The following is a 22,708-nucleotide window of genomic DNA, read 5'->3' as shown; positions in this document are numbered from 1 at the left end:
GGCCTGGGGGTGCATGCTTATAGCCCCAGCTACTTGGGAGGCTGAGGCAGGAGAACCCCTTGAGCCCAGGAGTTCAAGGTTGCAATGAACTGTTACCCAGCACTGCACACCAGCCTGGCTGACAGAGGGAGATCCTGTCTCAACAAAATTAAAAGGTAAATAAAAAATAAAATAAAAGTTAACAGTGAGGGAGGCTAGAGAGGCTTCTGGAACTTTAAGGTGAATATGAATCCCCTGGAAATCTTGTTAAAATGCAGATTCTGACTCAGTCGGCCTGCATTGGGGCCTGAGATTCTGCATTTCTATTAAGCTCTGAGAAGATGCAGACGTTCTTAGTCCCCTTCTCATATTGAGTAGCAAGGATGGTCGCAGTGAGTTAGACCAAGCCAGAACTAGAGTTTAATTTTGCTCTGGAGGCAAAAATGTATAAGGCAAGATCTCACAAGAAAAGTAAAGGCATTCTGTAAGTGGGATTTTCCTTTCCTAAAAGACATTCTGGGGTGGGGGGGGGTATGCAAGTTTTCCCCAAGTCACACAACACTGATGAATCTCTTCTATATTTGAACTACCCCCTTTTTCTTGGATCTCTGTCATTCAGTGTATTTATGGTGATTCCACCCCAGAATTCCTGAATCCCTTGAAATTTGGGTAAAAGGAAGGGGCTCTGGCCGGTGCGGTGGCTTATCCCTTTAATCCCAGCACTTTGGGAGGCTGAGGCAGGCAGGTCAGCTGAGCTCAGGGGTTCGATACCAGCTTGGACAACATGGTGAAACCCCTTCTCTACTAATAATACAAAAATTAGCCAAATGTGCTCCTGTAATCCCAGCTACTTGGGAGGCTGAGGCAGAAGAATCACTTGAACCTGGGGAGAGAAGTTGCAGTGAGCCAAGATCACGCCATTGCACTCCAGCCTGGAGGGCAGAGCGAGACTCCATCTCAAAAAGAAAGAAAACAGGGGCGAGCTCTCTTCCCAAGGTGAGAGCCAGCAAAGTTTGGCCTAGCAGCTGTTTATTTAAATGAACTCTTCTGATAATAAACCTTTAGGGCAGGGAATTTTGAGGCTAAGATGAAAGAAAACCCTGGCTCAAGAAACAATGAACAAAGCCATTCAGATGTCACTTGGTGAGTGTGGACCCAAGTGCCCAGTAAGGCCTGACAGCAACATCCCTCAGGGTGAGTTATGACCCGGGCATCAAAGAAGGCCACCTCAACGCCCAGCTGCCGGGAGGAAAATAAGTCAAAGGAAAAAAAACAAGGGTGGGGCCCTTGTGAAGAGGCAAAACGTGCTCTCACTTTCATCAGGAACTAGGATCAGGTGGGTGGATTACCCAGCCCTTGGCTCGAGTTCTGGAGGATTCAGATTAGAGATGCTGGATCAAAACAATGAAAGACAAGGCTGTAGAGAGCCATGCTGAAAACACAGGCCAAATTCTACTCTCTGTTGCTCTACCCAATGTTGTGGTTGCTACTGAGTACTTCCTCTGTTTGTTTGTTCTTCTGAGTCACCCTTTGTCCTCTCTGCCCAGACACTTATTTTCCTGGTAGGACACTTTGGGTTCCAGAAAGATGACAAGATGAGCGACTGAGGCTCAGGGAGAGATGACTGCCCCGTATGCAAAACCACAATGTCTGGCCACCAGCTAGAGCCCCACACTTGGAAACAGAAAGAAATCCTAAGGTTTCTAGAAACCAAACCCACTGGGACCATACAACTTCAGACAAAGCCGCTGCCTTTCTTAGGCACAGCTTACAACCCTCTAACATGGATCACAGCAGAAGCCCCGAGGCCATGTGTACTGTAGCAGTTGGGGAGGGTGTGAGGTGGAAAAAAAAAGTTTCCATGCTTTTGAAGTCTGAGTTGAAATGAGGGGAGAGGAAGAAGCTGAGAAAGGCAGGAACTAATAGGGCCGCTGACTCACCGGGCAGAATCTCAGGTTCAGTTGCTCTTAGCATAAAATTATCTCTCTCCAATCAGTTCCACTGTTTTCACCTATCCAGCTGATAGCCTCAAAATAGAGATTAATGTGGAACATCATCTTTTAAAAATGCACTTCCTTCTGGGAATGGTAATAAGCCATCAGCCATTCACACGTTGTTGTGAATTCGTTTCATTTAGTCCATGGGGATTAGAATGGAGGAAACTTAGAAAGTAATCAGCCTTTATTTGACACACGAGGAAATGATGGTCCAGAGATGGAAGCTTCAGGCCTGAGACAACACAGAAGGTAAACAGCAGAGTTAGGCTGCAACTACTGCCGATTCACATTCACCTGGCACTAATTATGACTGATATTTATTTATTTATTTGAGACTGAGTCTTGCTCTGTCACAAGAGCTGGAGTGCAGTGGCTGGATCTCAGCTCACTGCACCTCCACCTCCAAGATTCAAACGATTTTCATGCCTCAGCCTCCCGAGTAGCTGGGATTATAGACGTGAGCCACCATGCCTCGCCATGACTGACATTTAAAATAGTCATCTGTTGAGCATCCCTAGCATGCCAAGAGCAGGAAGAAGAGCTGGAGACACAACAGATGTGGCTGTCACCTCATGGAGCTTATAGTCCAGCTGGGAGACTGATAAGTGAATACAGGACCAAGGACCACTCCCAGTAAATGAGGCAACTGCGACTTCTGCTACGTTGTGAAGAAAGAAAACAAGACATAGAGATCAAGAAGGAGAACTCTTTCAGATTAGGTGGCAGAAGAGGCCTCAGGGCATTTCAGCTGGGATCTGGAGGATGGGAAAGTGCCAACCTCAACAAGAGAGTGTGAATAAGTGTAAAAGTTTGAGGAAAGAAAGCTACATGTGGTGCAGTAACTGACAAAAGGTTAAGGTGTTTTACATCGGACTTTCCAGATCTGGGTTCAAATCCTGACTCCATAACCTACCAGCTCTGTGGCCTGTGTACCTCCTGAGTTCTGGGATTTTTGAGGTCATAGGAGATAGTGGTTAGATACATTGTCTTCATCTAATGGCCTTTGAGATTAGAATTCATCTATTTACATTTGACTTGACTTCTGTTTTAGATACTTATTGCTGTTTCCTATGCTATACAGTGACATTTTTCAGTTCTGAGGAACATAAAAATGTCTTTTACTCTCATACTGACTTTTCAAACTCTAATACTTAGACACTGCTAACTCTGTGACTTCATTTTAAGATCTTGACACTGTTCCAATTATACATCATATTTTTATTTCATTGCACTGTTACTTGATAGTACTAAAAAAGATACTAATCCACTTGACTCTGATTTTAATATCCTCCGTTACTCTGTATTTTAACTTCTGCTGCCACTAACAAATGGTAGCCTCTGTAAATTTCTGAAACTGCTCCTTAGAGCTGGAATGAAATGGATACCTTTGGAGATCATGGAAAAGCTCAAAGCAAACTTTATCTTATTGTTCTGTTGTTTTCTCGTGAGTCCCATTAGGATGGTTCCTGCTCCATTCAATCTTTCTTGTTTATTTCTTTCTTTTTTTTTTTTTTTTTTTTTTTTTTTTTTTTTTTTTTGAGGCGGAGTTTCGCTCTTGTTGCCCAGGCTGGAGTGCAATGGCGCGATCTTGGCTCACCGCAACCTCCGCCTCCTGGGTTCAGGCAATTCTCCTGCCTCAGCCTCCTGAGTAGCTGGGATTACAGGCACGTGCCACCATGCCCAGCTAATTTTTTGTATTTTTAGTAGAGACGGGGTTTCACCATGTTGACCAGGATGGTCTCGATCTCTCGACCTCGTGATCCACCCGCCTCGGCCTCCCAAAGTGCTGGGATTACAGGCTTGAGCCACCGCGCCCGGCGTTTATTTCTTTTAACCTTCAGTTGATGTGTAACATACAGAGAAAAGTGTAATAAATTTTCACAAATTGAACACGCCTATGCAAACAGCAGCACCGCAGTCAAGAGATGGAATGTTATCTACACTCCAGAAGCCCTTCTTTGACCCCCAAGCCACAAAACCTTTTAAGGGAGACCATTATTAGGACTTTTAATGGCCTATAGTAGTTTTGCTTGCTTTCGAACCTTTTATAAATGAACCCACAAAGTATGTATTCTTTTGTGTCTGATTTATTTCACTCCACGTTTGTCATAATCATTCACATTGTTGCCGTAGTTATAGATCACTTATTGTAGTTGCTGTATAGTATTTCACTGTGGGAAAATACTATGATTTATTTATGCGTTTTATAGTGGTTGGGCTTTAGACAGGCTTCCAGCTTGGGGCCGCTACGATTAGGGCTGCTATGCAAATTCTTGGACATGCCTTTTGGTGGACATGTACGTGCATTTCTATGTAATATATAACTGGGAAGGAATCACTAGGTTCACATAAACTTGAATTTTATTTACATATTCTTTAAGCAATTAACATGAACGTACATGTGCCTTAAAATATTCAAAAGTTACAGAAGAGTGTGCAACAGAAAATAGCTGTCCCTCCTACTCCTGCCCACCAACCACTCCATTGTCCTCTAAGAAGCTTACTGTTATTCATTTCTCATTAAAAACTGTGTGTATATATATGTGTGTATACATATAGGTACACATATGTACACATGCACACACATATGTATGTACATGCACACACATATATGTACACATATTTATGTATAGCACTGGGCACGGTGGCTCCCACCTGTGGACTTTGAGACGCTGAGGCAGGCAGATCACTTGAGCTCAGGAGCTCGAGACCAGCTTGGCCAACATGGCTAGAGCCAGTCTCTACTAAAAATAAAAAAACTAGCTGGGTGTGGTGGCACACACCTGTAGTCACAGCTACGTGGGAGGCAGAGGCATGAGACTCACTTGAATCCAGATGGCAGAGGTTGCAGTGAGCTGTGATCATGTCAATGAACTCCAGCCTGGGCAAGAGAGTGAGACTTTGTCTCAAATAACTAAATAAATAATAAATAAATAGGTAAATAAAAATAAAAATAGCTTTTTGCTTTCATTTTTGGAACTATCAGATTTTCTCAGTTGCAAGGACAGCTTTTTTTTTTTTTTTTTTGGAGACGGAGTTTCACTCTCATTGCCCAGGCTGAAGTGCAGTGGTTCAATCTTGGCTCACTGCAACCTCTGCCTCCTCAGTTCAAGCGATTCTCCTGCTTCAGCCTCCCAAGTAGCTGGGCTTACAGGCATGCGCCATCATGCCCCGCTAATTTTGCATTTTTTGTTTTTTAGTAGAGATGGGATTTCTCCACGTTGGTCAGGCTGGTCTCGAACTCCTGACCTCAGTGATCCACCCACCTTCGCCTCCCAAAGTGTTGGGATTACTGGCGTGAGCCACCACTCCTGGCCGCAATGGCAGCTTTATAAACACATCCTACTTGATTAAAATTCGGTTCTAGTAATAATAAGCCACGTGTGAACATTATAGTTTATAACATACTTTTATCTACTCTCACTATTTAATCTTCTCCTAAAGTGAGTAAGTAGGCACAGAGGTAAGACAGCAGTTTAACAGATGGGATAACTAAGCCCCAGAGAAGTCAATCCTTTGCCTAAAAACATGTTGTGTTTCCAAAGGCAGAATTAGGAGTAAGTCCAGATTTCTGGCTAAAAATAGGTAACTAGTTTTAGATATCTCCTACATTAAGAAATCAGAGTTAATATCTGACAGCAGCAATGTCAAAACTGACAGTGCCTAGGTACCTAGGGCTCCTGTGTCTCTTGGGAGCCACAGCTGCCCAGGAATTTGTGCTGGACCCAAGCCTCCTTTAGCCCAAAGCTCCAGAGCTCCATAGGGTAGAGTCCTAGGGACCTTGAAAGGAGAGGGTGAAACACCCATGCCCCCGACTAAGGCTGGAGATCCCGTGCTCCTTTCCTGCCAGAAAGTCATTTAGTTAGATAAATGTGGGTATTTGGTTTTTGAATATTTCCCGAGAGACAGCTTTAAAAAATTACCTACTAATGATGACCGAGCTAACTCACCTCCACTCCCCAGCTTGTTTGTGCGCTTGAGATCTCATGCTCCGAAACTGATTCATTTCCTCTTTTTCTTTTAGTTTCCTTTCTCTGTCCCCGTTTCTTTTTTCTCCGAAATAAAAATGGTTCTGTTTATAATCACAGAATTCTGGTTGCAATTTGGCCTGTCACGTTTCCAACTGAGCACTGTGGCTTGCAAAGTTTCCCAGGAAAGGCTTCTGTGTTTGAAACGAAGAATGCACCATTTTAAAAATTATTCCAGGGACTTTCAGGGTGGAACTGCTCCACTTACTTGTCCTATTCCCCTTATTTTGGGGATGGTCTTTTGACTTTGTTCGCAGTGTTATTTTACTGATCCAAGCTTTTATATTCCTAGGAAGTCAAATGTGTCCTTGGGATTTACTCTTCACAGCAGGCTTTCAAAATCCAGTCCAATCCTAAAATGATGAAAATACTCACCTATGATTTAAGTACTTTTTAATGTGTTTGACAGTTATATTTAAACATGTTAAATTTTGAAATTTGTTTTGATGCAGATAATGAGGTAGAAAACTGACATTTTTTTCTGAATGTATAATCAATTGTATTAAAACCTCTTATTATTCCATAATTCCAATTCATTTTATCATCACTGAATTGAAGTGCCACCTCCATCATATACACCATTCCCAGATTTTGAGGTCTGTATCTTTAGCTCTCTCCTCTGCTGAACTATTTAGCTTTGTATTTATATTTGCTTTGTAATATTTTAAAGGGTAGGGGTGGTTCTCTGTGGGATTTTTACATTCCTAAAAAAATCTTCGTAGCAATCTAATTGAAATTGCATTGTGTTTGTAGAATAATTGGGCAGAAGAATGTCTTCTCATCCAGAAATTACTCTTCCATCCTGTCGTTCAGGACACAACCAGGATTCTTCATAGAGGTTTCGCATATGCCTTAGTAAGCATATTGATAATTTTTATTTTTTTTCAGAGATGAGTTCTTGCTCTGTTGCCCAGGTTAGAGTGTAGTGGCACCATCACTGCTCACTGCAACTTCAGACTCCTGGTATCAAGTGCTCCTCTTGCCTCAGCTTCCTAAGTAGGCAGGACTACAGCTGTGAGTCACCACACCAAGCGTATATATGTCTGTTGCTAATTGAGTGGTGCTTTTTTAAAAACCTTGCTTTTTCTAACCGATTATGACTGAACAATAGTCTGTCATTGCTGAACTATAACAGACTATAAGAAGGCTCTTTTCATTTCCTTTTCTTTTTTTAGAGATGGGATTTCACTATATTGTCCAGGCTGGTCTTGAACTCCTGGGCTCAACTGGTCCTCCTGCCTTACCCTCCCAAGTAGCTTTGTCTTTCTCAAACACATTGAGTACCTTCCTCCTTCATTCTCCAGGTAGGATGGAGGCACGAGCCTTATAGGCATGAGCCACTCCGCTCAGAGTCGAAGTCTGTTTAAAAAACGAATGTGGTATCTGGCCTGATTGAAATCTCATGATTTCTAAGGTCTTTCTCATTTTTCAGTTCTCCTGACAGGTGTGCCGGGGTGGTGGCGCTGCTAGTTATGTTCCTCAGGCTGCCTCTCTTTCTCATTCTCCCTCTCTTCTCTCTCTTACTCACTTCCCATCTGTCCTCTTCTCCACATCAATGGTTTGGGGCATGCTCTCCTGGGCACTGGTCCCTCTCCCACCCTACCTGGACATAAAAACAAACTGTCACTCGCTTTTCCCCTTTTGCTGTGGCAATTGGATTTGATGCTAGGGCAACTGGAGGACTCTGACATTTAAAGAGACCAGGGACTCTGTCTTTTAAAAATAAAAATCTGGGGTGGAACTAGTGGCTCACACCTGTGATCCCAGCACTTGGTTAGACTGAGATGGTAGGATTGCTTGAAGCCAGGAATTTGAGACCAGCTAAGGCAACATAGCAAGATCCCATCTCTATAAGAAATAAAAAATTAGCTGGGTGTTGTGGCATATGCTTGTAGTCCCAGCTACTCTGGAAGCTTAGGTGGGGAGGATCACGTGAGCCTAGGAGTTCAGAGGCTGCAGTGAGCTATGATGGCATCACTGCCCCCAGCCTGGGAAACACAGTGAAACCCTGTCTCAAATAAATAAACAAACAAAAATAAATCAAAAACAAAAATCTGGCCGGGCGCGGTGGCTCAAGCCTGTAATCCCAGCACTTTGGGAGGCCGAGGTGGGTGGATCACGAGGTCAAGAGATCGAGACCATCCTGGTCAACATGGTGAAACCCCGTCTCTACTAAAAATACAAAAAATTAGCTGGGCATGGTGGCGCATGCCTGTGATCCCAGCTACTCAGGAAGCTGAGGCAGGAGAATTGCCTGAACTCAGGAGGTGGAGGTTGCGGTGAGCCGGGATCGCGCCATTGCACTCCAGCCTGGGTAACAAGAGCGAAACTCCGTCTCAAGAAAAAAAAAAAAAAAAAAAAAAAAAAAAATCTATCCCTTTGAAGCTGTGGAAAGAAGAACTTTAAGAAGGAACCTGGGGCCGGGGCGATGGCTCAAGCCTGTAATCCCAGCACTTTGGGAGGCCGAGGCAGGTGGATCACGAGGTCAACAGATCAAGGCCATCCTGGTCAACATAGTGAAACCCCGTCTCCACTAAAATACAAAAATTAGCTGGGCATGGTGGTGCGTGCCTGTAATCCCAGCTACTCAGGAGGCTGAGGCAGGAGAATTGCCTGAACCCAGGAGGCGGAGGTTGCCGTGAGCCGAGATCGCGCCATTGCACTCCAGCCTGGGTAACAAGAGCGAAACTCCGTCTAAAAAAAAAAAAAAAAAAAAAAAAAAAAAAAAAAAAAAAAAAAAAGAAGGAACCTGGGAACATTTGTATTAAAGAAAAGCACTTTGGCTGCAGCAATGAACAGATGAAAGAGGGGCAGGTTTGGAAGCAAGAAGGCCTAAAAGGAGGTACCTGCACAGTTCAGGCGAGCGGAATGTCCTAGACCATGGAAAGAAATGAACAGAGCCTATGGATATTCAAGATGACTTCACCTTGATTGGCTGTGGGGTAAAAAAGAGGGAGGGGCAGAGAGGAAGACCTGGGCCTCCGGCTGGAGGGGTGTTGAAGATGGTCCTGGGTATGGAAACCATGGACCTACCTGGAGGATGAAGGAGGAAGGTGCTCAGGTGTGTTTCAGAAAGACGGCCAGGAGCTGGGTGTGGTGGCTCCCGCCTGTAATCCCAGCACTCTGGGTGGCCGAGGCGGGCCGATCACCTGAGGTTGGGAGTTCGAGACCAGCGTAACCAACATGGAGAAATTCTGTCTCTAATAAAAACACAAAAGTAGCTGGGTGTGGTGGCCTATGCCTGTAATCCCAGCTACTTGGGAGGCTGAGGTAGGAGAGTGGCTTGAACTACGGAGGCGGAGGTTGCAGTGAGCTGACATCAGGCCATTGCACTCCAGCCCGGGCCACAAGAGGGAAACTGTCTCAAGGAAAAAAAAAAAAAGAAGACCAGGGAAGGTTGGATCAGATGTCTTCATCTCCCATTGCCTTCTCAAGGCCTGCAGTTGCTCTGTTTTTAATTTTATTTCATTATCATTTTTTGAGACAGTTTCTTGCTGTGTCATCCAGGCTCTATAAACCCATCTCTACCAAAAATAAAAAAAAAGTAGCCAGGCATGGTGGCTCATGCCTGTAGTCCCAGCTACTTGGGAGGCTGAGGTGGGAGAATGGTTTGAGCCTGGGAAGTGGAGCTTGTAGTGAGCCAAGACTGCGCCATTACCCTCCAGCTTGGAAGACAGAGCCAGACCCCATCACAGAAAAATAAACAAATAAATGAAAAGGATGCAGTCTCCCTCAATTTCCAAATCTATCTGCTTGAGTGAAATTATATCTCTTATACTAAAGGCAGCAACCACTGATTATCTATACAGCTGGACAGTAATTCTGCATGCTAGTAGTAACACTCAAAGCTTCTGCAAACTTAAAGCGTCTTCCATTATCCATTCCCTTCTTCTCTACACCTGTATCTTATCCTGTTCCTGCTTCCTCTTGTAAATCACGACTATCTTTTCCCCAATTCCGTGGGGCAATTATATTTGCACGTGCGTGTGCGTGTGTGTGTGTGTGTGTGTATTATTACTGTTTTCATCCTGTTTGCCTAAGACTATTTATCCCGGGGGGCCTAGGATTCTTTTGCCTCCTGAGGATAATAAAGAGGACTTTTTTATTTTTCCTTTCCCTACACAGATTGTTTAAATTGTAAGACAGGCTGGGTGCCGTGGCTCGTGCTTGACATCCCAGCACTTTGGGAGGCCGAGGTGGGTGGATTGCTTGAGGCCAAGAGGCCAAGAGTTGAGGACCAGCCTGGCCAACATGGTGAAAACCTGTCTCTGCAAAAATTAGTCAGGTATAGTGAGGCACACCTGCAGTCCCAGCTACTTGGGAGTTGAGGCACGAGAATGGCTTGAACCAGGAGACGGAGGTTGCAGTGAGCTGAGATTGTGCCATTGTACCCCAGCCTGGGCAGCAAAGCAAGACTTCATTGCCAAAAAGAAAAAAAATTGTTACTATTAATAAATCATTATAAATGTTTTCGCTTAACTGTTTTGTGAAAATATTTCCATGTCACATAATTTCACACATCAATTATAATCCATTTTCTATTATCTGCTGCTAATTCTTTTTTTTTTTTTTCTTTTGAGACAGAGTTTCGCTCTTATTACCCAGGCTGGAGTGCAATGGCGCGATCTTGGCTCACCGCAACCTCCGCCTCCTGTGTTCAGGCAATTCTCCTGCTTCAGCCTCCTGAGTAGCTGAGATTACAGGCGTGTGCCACCATGCCCAGCTAATGTTTTGTATTTTTAGTAGAGACGAGGTTACACCATGTTGACCAGGATGGTCTCCATCTCTTGACCTTGTGATCCACCCGCCTCGGCCTCCCAAAGTGCTGGGATTATAGGCTTGAGCCACCGCGTCCTGCTATCTGCTGCTAATTCACAAGTACACCGTGTCCCCAAATCCTTATAATGATTGTGTTAAGGTGCTGAGATGAGAAGAGACTACAAAGTTTTTTTCTCTGTTTCTCACATTTTATAATGTTCTTATTTGGTGCACTAATAGAAATTAAATTTACTTTCAAGCTCCTTCAGGGCGCTTACTGGAAAACTGCTTGGCCTTGTGAGTGGGAAGGCGGGGTGGGGGTGGAGGGTGGAGTCACCCCATAACTTCCAGCTAAGGACATGTAGGCCACACACTTTCTTGGCTGACAGAGTTCCTGAGCCTGGTCCCTCAGAAGTCACCTTACTCCTTGTCTATACTGTGCTTGAATATTTCAGGCTGTTTTAAATTCATTGTCAAGTGTACTAAGAGCCTTACGATTTACAAAATGTGATTTTTTTTCTTTTCTTTTCTTTTTTTTTTTTTTGAGATGGAGTCTTGCTCTGTCTCCCAGGCTAGAGTGCAGTGGCACAATCTTGTCTTACTGCAAACTCTGCCAACCAGGGTTGAGCAATTCTATTGCCTCAGCCTCCTGAGTAGCTGGGGATACAGGTGTGTGCCACCATGCCCAGCTAATTTTTGTATTTTTAGTAAAGATGGAGTTTCACCGTGTTGGCCAGGCTGGTCTTGAACTCTAGGCCTCAGATTATCTGCCCTCCTTGGCCTCCCAAAGTGCTGGGGTTACATGCGTGAGCCACCACACCTGGCCCAAATTGTAAATAGGATGAAAAATGTATGTGCCAGCAGCATGGGAACTAAAAATACCTATGATGATGTAAATGTAAACATAAAAAAAAGGGGGAAAATGTATATATACAACTTTTTTAAAAAGGCAGTTGATACGATGAGATGTTACTCTTAAATTCTGTTCCCCAAAAAGGGTATGTTGAAGTCCTAGACACAACCCCCAACAAATTATCGATGTGAGTTTTTGGAAATAGGATCTTTACATGTGTAATCAAGTTAAAATGAGGTTATACTAACTTGTGGTGAACCCTAGTCTGCTAATTTTTTTTTTTTTTTTTTTTTTTTTTTTGAGATAGAGTCTTGCTCTGTAGCCCAGTCTGGAATGCAGTGACGAAATCTCGACTCACTGCAACCGGGTCCTGGTTCAGGCAATTCTCCTACCTCAGCCTCCCAAGTATGTGGGATTACAGGCATAAGCCACCAAGCCAAGCTAATTTTTGTGTTTTTTAGTAGAGATGGGGTTTCACCATGTGGGCCAGTCTGGTCTTGAACTCCTGACCTCGTGATCTGCCCGTCTCAGCATCCCAAAGTGCTGGGATTCCTGGCGTGAGCCACGGTGTCCAGCCTGACTAATGTTTTTATAAGAGGGAAATTTGGGCACTGGCACACAGGGGAGAAGGTCATGTGAAGACAGACAGAGTGCAATGACGCATCTACAAGTTAAGAAATGCCAGGACTGTAGGCACCCATCAGAAGCTATGAGAGGCAGGGAAGGATTCTCTCCAGGTGGCTTTGGAAAGAGCATGCCCCAAAGGCGCCTTGATTTTGGACTTCTGGAGTGCAGTGGCAAGATCTCAGCTCACTGCAACCTCTGCCTCCTGGGTTCAAGTGATTCTTCTATTTCAGCCTCCTGAATAGCTGGGACTACAGGCGAGCTGGGACTACCAGCATGCCCGGCTACTTTTTGTATTTTTAGTAGAGGCAGGGTTTCACCATGTTGATCAGGCTGGTCTCAAACTCCTGATTTTAAGTGATCTGCCCACCTCAGCCTTCCAAAGTGCTGGGATTATAGGTGTGAGACACTGTGCCTGGTTTGAGAGACTACATTTCTTTTTTTTTTTTTTTTTTACTTGAGACAGAGTCTGGCTCTGTCACCGGGCTGGAGTGCAGTGGCACAGTCTTAGTTCACTGCAATCTCCACCTCCCAGGTTCAATTGATTCTCCTGCCTCAGCCTCCTGAGTAGCTGGAATTACAGGCTGAACCACCATGCCCCGCTAATTTTTGTATTTTAGTAGAGAGGGGGTTTCACCATTTGGCCAGCCTGGGGGATTCCTGATCTGAAGTGATTCACCTGCATCTGCTTCCTAAAGTGATGGGATTACAGTGGGAGCCTCTGCACTCCACCTTAAAGAGATTTAATCCATCAAATACTGTGGCTAATTTCCTGTTAACAAACATGCTATATAGGAAAACAACAACATTTCCCTTTTCACAATCAGATCCACAGCTTGTATATTTTATCCCGGGCTGCCTCTAAATTTGTCTCATTCATATCTTATATCCTCTTGTTTAACTGTCAAATCCTATGTTCTGCATGAAATATATGAATGACTTCTATTACTAATCATGCTTGTCTTATTTGTCATTGTGATTCATATATAGATATACATATATATACATTTTTCTTTTTTGTTTAACACTGACACATAAATGATCAGATGTGCACTGTCATTTTTTAACTTGTTTCATGAGAAAGGATTATGTTTTTTATTATTATTTTTGAGACGGAGTTTTGCTCTTATTGCCCAGTCTGGGAGTGCAATGGCGGGATCTCGGCTCACTGCAACCTCTGCCTTCCAGGTTCAAGCAATTCTGCTGCCTTAGCCTCCTGAGTAGCTGGGATTGCAGGCATGGGCCACCATGCCCAGCTAATTTTGTATTTTTAATAGAGACGAGGTTTCTCCATGGTGGTCAGGCTGGTCTCAAACTCCCAACCTCAGGTGATCCCCCCACCTCAGCCTCCCATTGTGCTGGGATTACAGGCATGAGCCACCGAGACTGGCTTAGCTAATAGTTGTTTAAAATGTCATTTTTACCAGTCCTACTTAAAAAAAAAAGTAGGGAATTCTAATGTTTCATGATACATTTTTATTTATTATTTTGTTTGGTCAAATATCTCCATGTTTATATTGTTGCAAGCCCAAGCCCAACATTAAATGATACCTCCTTTTTTCAAAGGGTATACAGTTAAGAGATGTTATTCACTCTGCTTCTAGCTTTTTTTTTTTTTTTTTTTTTTTTTTTTTTTTTTGAGACGGAGTCTCACTTTGTTGCTCAGGCGTGGAGTGGCTCGATCATAGCTCACTGCAACCACCTCCTCCTGAGCTCAAGCAATCCTCCTACCTCAGCCTCCTGAGTAGCTGGAACCACAGGTTGTACTTTTGTTATCTGTAGAGACGGGGTTTTGCCACATTCCCCAAGTTGGTCATGAACTCCTGGACTCAATCGATCCTCCTGCCTCCACCTCCCAGTGCTGAGATTACAGGCGTCAGCCACCATGCCTGGCCAATTCTCTTTAGAGAATGTTAGATCTACCATAGGGTTTATGGACCATCTCAAATCCCAAATCTTTAAAAGTCTTCTATATCATCCAACTAACTTTGACACATTTCCGAAGCCACCTCCCCCACTTCTTTCCACTCTTTTCCTCCTTGCAAGCTGAATTTGCAATTCCCTAAAAAGCAGAGTTGCCTAAGATTTGTATCCAGTATGGGTCACGTGACCAATTCTTTTATAATGAAAATGTTAGAGGATGGGATTAACATACCTTTTGTAGGTAAACAATGTTATGATTTACTTTTTTGGGGGGTTGTTTTGAGTATATCACTGCATTTCAGGGTGTGTGATTTGAACGGCAGAAATTTAATGATTTATGCAACCAAAAAGTTAACGTTGTTCCTGAGGATTAAGTCAGTTAAAATGAGCCCGGAGTGATTTCGCTAATACCACCTGGGGATCATAGATTTCAAGGCAGCATCTCCACTGTGCTTCCCGTGTCTCATAATAATTACTGAATTCTGTCCATTCTGGTTCCTTTGTATATACCCCACTCAAAAACACCCAACATCAGCCTCGAATATAGTGTTATCCATACCTTCAGCAGGACCAAGCCATAAACAAATATTTGCTGGCTTGTGTTGATTGAATGATTTAAGATAAATAAACAACCTCAAATGCCTACTGAGGCCAGCGAATGTAAATGGCGAAAGCAAACAGCAGGGAGTGTGGTGAACAAGATCACCTAAGTTTCCTCTAAAGGGTGTGGCTTCGACCACACTCCCAGCCCATTCTGCACTTTTGGAAAATGGATCACAGGTTGTCAGAGCTTCTGGTTTTCCAAGAGATGCTGGGATCGTGGCTTTTAACGCAATCCTCAATTTTTAAAATGTTAGTAATCAATTCACATTTTTGCACTATATTTTGAAGGCCAATACTGTAAACCAAACACTTCTAGGGGGCGCATGCAACCAATTTGCAATCTTTCCATTAAACAGCACAGCTAATATGAAAACACACATTTTTTTCCTTTTCTTTTCTGAGGCAGAGTCTTATTCTGTCGCCCAGGCTGGAGTGCAGTGGCGCGATCTCGGCTCACTGCAACCTCCGATTCCCAGGTTCTAGCGATTTTCGCGCCTCAGCCTCCCAAGCAGCTGGTACCACAGGCGTGCGCCAAGGCTGGCTAATTTTTTGTATTTTAGTAGAGACGGGGTTTCACCATATTGGCAAGGCTGGTTTTGAACTGCTGGCCTCAAGTGAACCAGCCTCCTCGGCCTCCCAAAGAGCTGAGATTACAGGCGTGAGCCACCGTGACCGGAGGAAACACACATTTTTCAAGAAACTGATTGCTGGGAAGGCTACAGTGGGAAAGATCTCTTGCTTTCTGTGAGCCTGCGTGGGTTCGGATCAGGGCAGTGCTCTCTGCCTATGTGAACTTGGGCAATTTTCTATAAATCTGTCTCTGCACCCGTAAAGTAGCGACGGTCACATGCCAAAGCCCTTAGCACGGAGCGACTCCGGATAACCGTTAACTATTCCTAATTACTCCTCTTCATAATAGTAGACTTCCTCAGGGCCTCGCCAAATGTTGTATCAATAATTTCACGTTCCCAGGTAGCTCATCCCTCCCACAAAAGATCTGAACGTTTTCCATATGATAATGATCCACTCGTTTTTGCTAAACATCCAGAATAGGCGATATCGACCTATCTGGAAGAACACACACAAACCCCTTCCCAAATCAAACACCAAGTTCTTTCTGGCTGGCACCAGGGCTCCCATTCGCAGTGACTTCCTGGGACCCCGCGCTTTCTCACAGGGCCTCTGGTATCTCCTCTGCCGCGATTAATGTTCTCATTTCCCTTCCCTGTTACTGCGCATACTCTCCAAGTTCGAAGTTTCCTTTTCCAATCTCTTTCCGGGGCTTGTTTACCCAAGTCTCTCTCTAATTGTCCAGGCGCCAGGTCTCTTCCCACCCACCAGCTTTCCTCTTGGGAAAATCCTTCTCCTCCCGCCCCTCCCAGCTCCCGCCACCACTGCCGCCTCCGACGTCCAGCGTTTGCAGATGCTCAGGCCGACCCCCTTCTCCTCCCACCCCCGTTTTGTAAGGAAGTAATTTGGGGCCCAGCAGGGTCTCGCCCGCCGAGCGCTCAGCATCCCCCGCCGCGGGTAGGCGCCGCCGCGGGTCTGGAGCGTGTCTCGGCAAGCCGCGCTCCACTGGAACTTCCCCGCCCGCCCGAACTTCCGCGCCAGGCGGGACCCAGTGTTCGCTTGAAAAACGCAGTTCGTGGGGCCGGGACAGGGGCGGGGACAGGGGGCGGGACCGGTGTCGTCTCCCTACGTCACCAGGGAAGTCCCCCGCGGGAACAAAAGCGCGGTCTCTGGCGCTGGGACCTCAGAAGTTCCCCGGCACTCACGGAGTGCGCTCGTCAGCTCCGCGCGTCCGGCCACCCGATCCCGCCACCCGATCCCGCCACCCGATTCCGCTACCCCAGCCCGCGGGTCTGTTCCGTGCGGCTCGCGTCTTGCGGACGTCCGAGGTGCCCCGGGCGAAGGCTGAGGCTCCCGGGCTCCGTAGCTGAGTGGCGGCGGCACCGGCAGAGATGCCTGGGAAGAAGGCGCGCAAGAGCGCGCAACCGAGCCCCGCGCGGGCTCCAGCAGGTACCAACCCGCTGGGGCCCGCGGAGACTCAGGCCGGGCGGGGTCGGGGCCGGGGTCTAGGTCTTGGTCGGGGCGGGCTCCGCCCGTCTGGGCTCGGGCACACACTGTCGGGGGCCCAAAGTCGGGCCAGGTCTGTGCCCGGGCGCCAGCCTTAGGGGTGCCTCCAGGAAGTTCTTCAGGGGTTTTCCCCAGCCTCACAGGGACGGCTAGGAGCCGAGCCCTATTTGGGATTGGGATGTAGCTGCGTTTCATCGGCGACAAAAAGCTCCTCGGCGCCTCTCTTTCCTCCTCCGCACTTGCCCTTCCCCGGGGCCAGGAGGAAAGCAAGTGCAAGTGTATGCGGCCGCCTGTAGGAGAAAGTCATTGTCGCGGCAGAAAGGGCAGGAGAGGGCTCCGGGGACCGCCTGGACTCCCGATGCTTCCAGAGACGGCCCCACAAGGGCCCCTGTGTTCCGGAGCTTAGACAATCTAATAACCTTTAAATAGTCGATATTCTGGGAGGTGGGGATAGGTGACTAGGAGTTGATCGCTCCCTTTTTTCATTCATCCATTTCCACTCCACATCCCCATTCACACTTTTCAGGCCAGCCGCCCCCCCCGCCCTCCCACGGCGTCATCCTTTTTTATAAATCGAATAAGAGAACCCAGTCATCTGCCCTGGGCCCGAAATCTCCGTGGGGCCGTACTGCTGTTGCATCAGACGATTAGACGCCCCCGCCCCCCCCCTTTTAAGTTACTTTCATTTTATAGAGCTCGTGGGGCGTGCAAAGGAAGTGGTGCATTGCAAATGTGCCCATGCCCAAGTTGGTAACAGGCTGCTGTCTCTGCCTGTTGTGTAAGACGGACAAAGCTTTGTCTACATTTTGTGATGTCCAGGAATTCTGACCATGTTTCTTGCCGAAGGATCTGACCTGTGAATAGCACTTTGTGGTCTGACTTAATTCCCAAGAACAAGAAACAGCACAAAGTCTCTCTTAAACTTGATTTGATACTAATACGTTTATAGGTAACTGCGATATTTAAGAAGTTAAGGAAAAAACTGGGAGCTATTTTCTGCATTTTTTTCTACTTTTTTGGTGAAACGAATACAGGACTTCCAATGTTGGATGCTGAATGGTATTGGTTTTTCTTTTTTTCTTTTAGAACTGTGTATTAATATATCTCAATCTCTGTAGACAACATGTGTATGTAAATTATTCTTATATAGGCTGGGTGCCGTGGCTCAAGCCTGTAATCCCAGCACTTTGGGAGTCTGAGGCGGGCGGATCACGAGGGTAGGAGATCCAGACCCTCCTGAGTAACACGGTGAAACCCCATCTCTACTAAAAATACAAAAAATTAGCCAGGCGTGGTGGCACGCGCCTGTAATCCCAGCTACCCGAGGGGCTGAGGAAGGAGAATCGCTTGAACCTGAGAGGTGGAGGTTACAATGAGCTCAGATTGTGCCCTCTCAAACAACAACAACAACAACAACAACACCACAAAACTTCACAAAATGTTTGATCCTGTAGCCCATAAAGAATAACCTATAATGAGATTTATTACGTCTCTTGGTGTAGGGGTTAGGAAGGATTTCAGTCAGCTCTTGTAGAGAGAAATTAGTTGAAATGTAGGTTTAAAATTTTGCTTTACTATATGTTTACAGTTATTTATTTTGAGCCTAAATGTGGTCTTTTCAGGGTCGATTATAAAATAGACCATATTTTAATTTGTAATCATGATTTTTAATGTATATAATCATGAAGTAGACCCAAAAGACCTCAAGCTGCTCTTTGAAATAGTTAAGAAAAATTGAAATTATAGTCAGTATAGGTATGATATTATAGTCAGTATAATGTTAATTGCACTTACTGAACAAAGTGTACTTGGAAATTATAAGCATTATTTTCTTAATATTCATTTAGAATAACTTAATTTCAAAAAGTAGTAAACATGTGAATTAGAAACATTACTTATTTCCTGCTCCTCATTTCCATAAAGGCAATGGATTGGTACAGAACGGGGTTGTAGGAAGAAGTGGGTTTACATTAAAACAGAAATATTTAAATTATTTTAGAAAATGTAGACTTAATTTTAGAATAAGATTTTATGAGTCTTTTATGAGAAAATAGTTTTTTTAATGAGAAAAAGAATACATTTAGATTTGCCTGTATAATGAGAGTATAACCTAAGTTGTAAATTATTGCCATTTGAAAACCAAATCCTACTTGAAATCCACACAGAACTTGACTTCTGTTCCCCAGCCAACCTTAAATGAAAGCTAAAAAGATGACATCATCTGAGGCTGGTAAAATGACTAATGTTACTCTTTGTAGTATTTGACATATTTGAAGGTAAGGAAACACTTGCCTCATCCAGGATGCGTTTAAAAAAAATTCAAAGTAAATGTCTTTATTCTTACCCTATGGATTGCTGTTGGTGAGTCACAATGTGTTTGTGTGAGTGTGTCACATTTGGAAAACAGGTGCACATAAAGCCGAAGTTAAGAGAAATGCTTCCTGGGATACTCAGTTTGTCACTAGTGTGGGCATGTTAGGTCTTGCTGGTTACAGTTGGTAATATTATCAATGTTAATGTCCGTGTTTTGCTCTCCTTCTCAGACCTTGAAGTCGAGTGTGCCATTCAACTCAGGAGATTTGGAGACAAACTGAATTTCCGGCAGAAACTTCTGAATCTGATATCCAAACTCTTCTGCTCAGGAACCTGACTGCATTAAAACACTGGCATGAGGGGACTTCTTCAAAAGAGAAGTTTTCTCAGGAGGTGCACATTTCATCAATTTGGAGATTGCAATTTGAAGATTGAATTGTAATTGAGAGGAGTGTGAAGAAGCATTCGCGAGTGCCCTTGGAAACAGAAGATGGAATGCATCAAAAATGAATTTCTGTTGGCGATTTCCCAGATTATCATTTGTTGGGATATGAGAATGTTATAAAACGACTTTGTTTATTTTAAAGCAAGAACGAGAGACCCTTGGAAATAGGGAAGTAATGATTGATACATTTCTTTTTTACTTAGATAATTGTTCTAGTGTTTTTGTTGAAGATTATTGCTGGCCTGGTGGAAAGGGGATGATCCATGATTAGACTCGGTGGCTGGGAAGAAAAGTTCAGTGCTTTGTTGTCATTGCTGTTTTTGGTATTTTGCTTTTCAGTACCAACTCAGCAAAATGTATATAATTTGGTTTATACATATTACCTTGTTATAAGGAAAAAAATTTATTCTGAGAACACTGAAATGTCATAGTGAATGTTGATTTCTTAGGTCACTACACAATGTGAAAGAATTTGTTTCCTTTGGCTCAAATTGTATTGCTTCTGTTGAGATGATCATTCACTGTGTTCCTGTTGGAAACTATGGAAAACTGGAAAATAACTTCGAAAAAATTGGATAGAAGTATAGGAGGTTACTTGGGGCTAGTATATTGGTAGACTGAACATTCAATATAATAAAAGAACATGGGGATTTTGTATAACCAGGGATAATAAAAAGAAAAAAGTTGATTTTTAATTGATGTTATTAAAACTTGACTTGATGAGAAGTGAATGGTTCTAAAGAAGTTTCTAAAATTTGGAAAATGCTCCTTGTCATATTAGTGTGCATCCTACAAAAAGTGATCTTTTAATATAAATTAAGAATATTTTCATAATTGGAATATGCTTTTCTTAAAAAGAGGAACAGATTGTTCTCATCTAGAATGAAAGTTCCACATATGCATTGGTGCATATATGTCTGCATATACTTACATATTATATGGATATCTGTATGGATAATTTGTATTAGAGTATTATATAGATTCTTAGAAGGGTTCAAATAAGTTTCATTTTTTTATCTGGTCTATATACAGTCCTCAAATACATAAAAAAATATGATTTTATTTCAGCAAAAATAATTTTATTTATTTTGCCTATTTATAATTAAAATATTTTTTAGTTTGAAGATGTATATTGAAGTTACATTTTTAAGTTCCAAAGGTCTTATAGCTACTTGAATTTTTAGTTAAAATGTCTTAATGTAGGTTATAGTCACTTTAGATGGAAGATTACCTCACATCTCTTTTCTTCAGTATTACTTAAGATTGTCTATTTGTTGCAGAGATTTTTTTTTTTTTTCAGCCTAGAGGCAGATATCTTACCATCTGGGTATTTATGGTCTAACTTGTATTTAAACGTATGTACACATATAAAAGTTGATACTGTGGCAGTAAACTGTTAAAAGCTTTCATTGTTCTTTTCTGTGTGTTCATTTCTTCTTCATCCCGTAAGCTGTTAAGTGTTCATTACCAAGCCAAAGTATTTTAACTGATTTCCATCAGCAGACATCCACTGACCTTCTGACGGCACTGTCTGCTTCCAGCAGTTGGAGTAGAAAATACAGGGGAATTTGCATATTTCTGCTGTCAAGGGACTTACACTTTAATTGGGAGGGGAAATAGTGAAAAATAGGAAATGAATGCCAGGAATAGGTCTTTTTTTTTTTTTTTTCTTTTGAGACAGAGGCATGCGCTGTCGCCCAGGCTGGAGTGCCGTGGCAGGATCTTGGCTCACTGCAACCTCTGTCCTCCAGGTTCAAGTGAATCTTGTACTTCAGCCTTTCCAGTAGCTGGGGTTCTATGCGTGCGCCACCAGGCTGCGCTAATTTTTGTATTTTTAGCAGAGAACGGAGATTTCACCATGTTGGCCAGGCTGGTCTTAACTCCTAGCCTCAAGTCATCCGCCCGCTCTGCCTCCCATGGTACCGAGATCACAGCCTATAGAGATTCACGATCTAATTAGAGGTGTTTTGTGAGCTGTCATCTTGACTGCTCCCGAGTCTAGTGAGAGGAGCTGCATTGCGGGTTTTTTTTTTTTCCACGCCCCCTCCCCTCCACCCGCCCCCCGTCCCGTGACCTCACACTTCTTCCTCTGCTTCCAGCCCTAAAGTAGCAAAGATTGCTTCATCTGAGGTTAGTCATGTGCAAAAGTAGGTGCAACTCAATGGCTTTCCGGTTTGAGTGTGAGAACTAAAAGATACCCCTAGCCTTTAGCTTCGATCTGGGAACCACATCTTCACTCCACCCCTGCCTTCAAAAAGAGTCGGCTGACATCTTGGAATGTAAATTGCCTTCCTAAAATAGGAAACGTGGGGGAAGGAGGAGGAGTTACTAGAGGAAAAGAAGAACCAGACAGCTGAAGGATTCGGGGTTATGGAGAAGATAAATAACAATGAAGGGAAAGGCTTTTGTCTGGGAAAGGAGGTGGTGGGGCTGAGGCGAGCTTGGCTTCAGAAAAGGTGGGGTCAAACTGATGATTTGATTTGAGAATCACTGGAAGTGTAACTCCTGTCCCTAAGCCTCTTTGCATACCAGAACCATTTTGCTAAAAGTGCACCTTATTCTCGCCACCACTAGGAAACAAATAAGGAAAGTGTGGCTCAAGCTCTTTAATATATAAAGAGTAACACCTGAAGACTTAGTCACAGAGTCACAATCTTCAGATAGTAGAATTATATATATATATATATATATATATATTTTTTTTTTTTTGAGAACCATATTTTAATGTAAAAAATTTTCCAAGATGTTTAGACAATTCTAATTCTGTCTGTTGACTGACAAGAACTACTAGCTTTTAAACTTGCACTTATATTATAAAAGAAAATGTATCCATCCATGAATACGTTGTTCTTCAGTTTGAAGAACTGGGCTGTGATTTGGGTTTTGGAATCCATTCCAGTAACGCTACAAACCCTTCCCTGCCCCACTTCCTCTCCTCCATCACTGAGCAGAAACCACCTAAAGGGTGAAAATCCTATCAATCTCCTGAAATGTTTGTCAAAGAGGACGATCCATTAGGAAGAGAAAGTGGAGTGTTTCTCTTTAGAACCCTGAAGCTGGACTTTCGAGGCAAAATTAGGAATGAGCTGTGTGACCTTGGACAAGACAA

The 22,708-nt window shown here is 43.8% G+C and overlaps 1 protein-coding gene across 1 annotated transcript; it reads left to right on the top strand.

Annotated features, from left to right (window-relative positions):
• Positions 1-16,532: 16,532 nt before the first annotated feature.
• Positions 16,533-19,643, top strand: PMAIP1 (phorbol-12-myristate-13-acetate-induced protein 1). The gene is made up of 2 exons (XM_003926027.4): positions 16,533-16,784; positions 19,385-19,643. Exons 1-2 carry the CDS (start codon positions 16,727-16,729, stop codon positions 19,489-19,491), a joined length of 165 nt encoding a protein of 54 aa, XP_003926076.1. The 5' UTR covers positions 16,533-16,726; the 3' UTR covers positions 19,492-19,643.
• The last annotated feature ends 3,065 nt before the right edge of the window (positions 19,644-22,708 follow it).

Source organism: Saimiri boliviensis, chromosome 13 (assembly GCF_048565385.1).
Source record: "Saimiri boliviensis isolate mSaiBol1 chromosome 13, mSaiBol1.pri, whole genome shotgun sequence".
In the NCBI taxonomy this organism is placed as follows: Eukaryota; Metazoa; Chordata; class Mammalia; order Primates; family Cebidae; genus Saimiri; species Saimiri boliviensis.
This window is presented reverse-complemented; position numbering and strand designations above follow the sequence as displayed.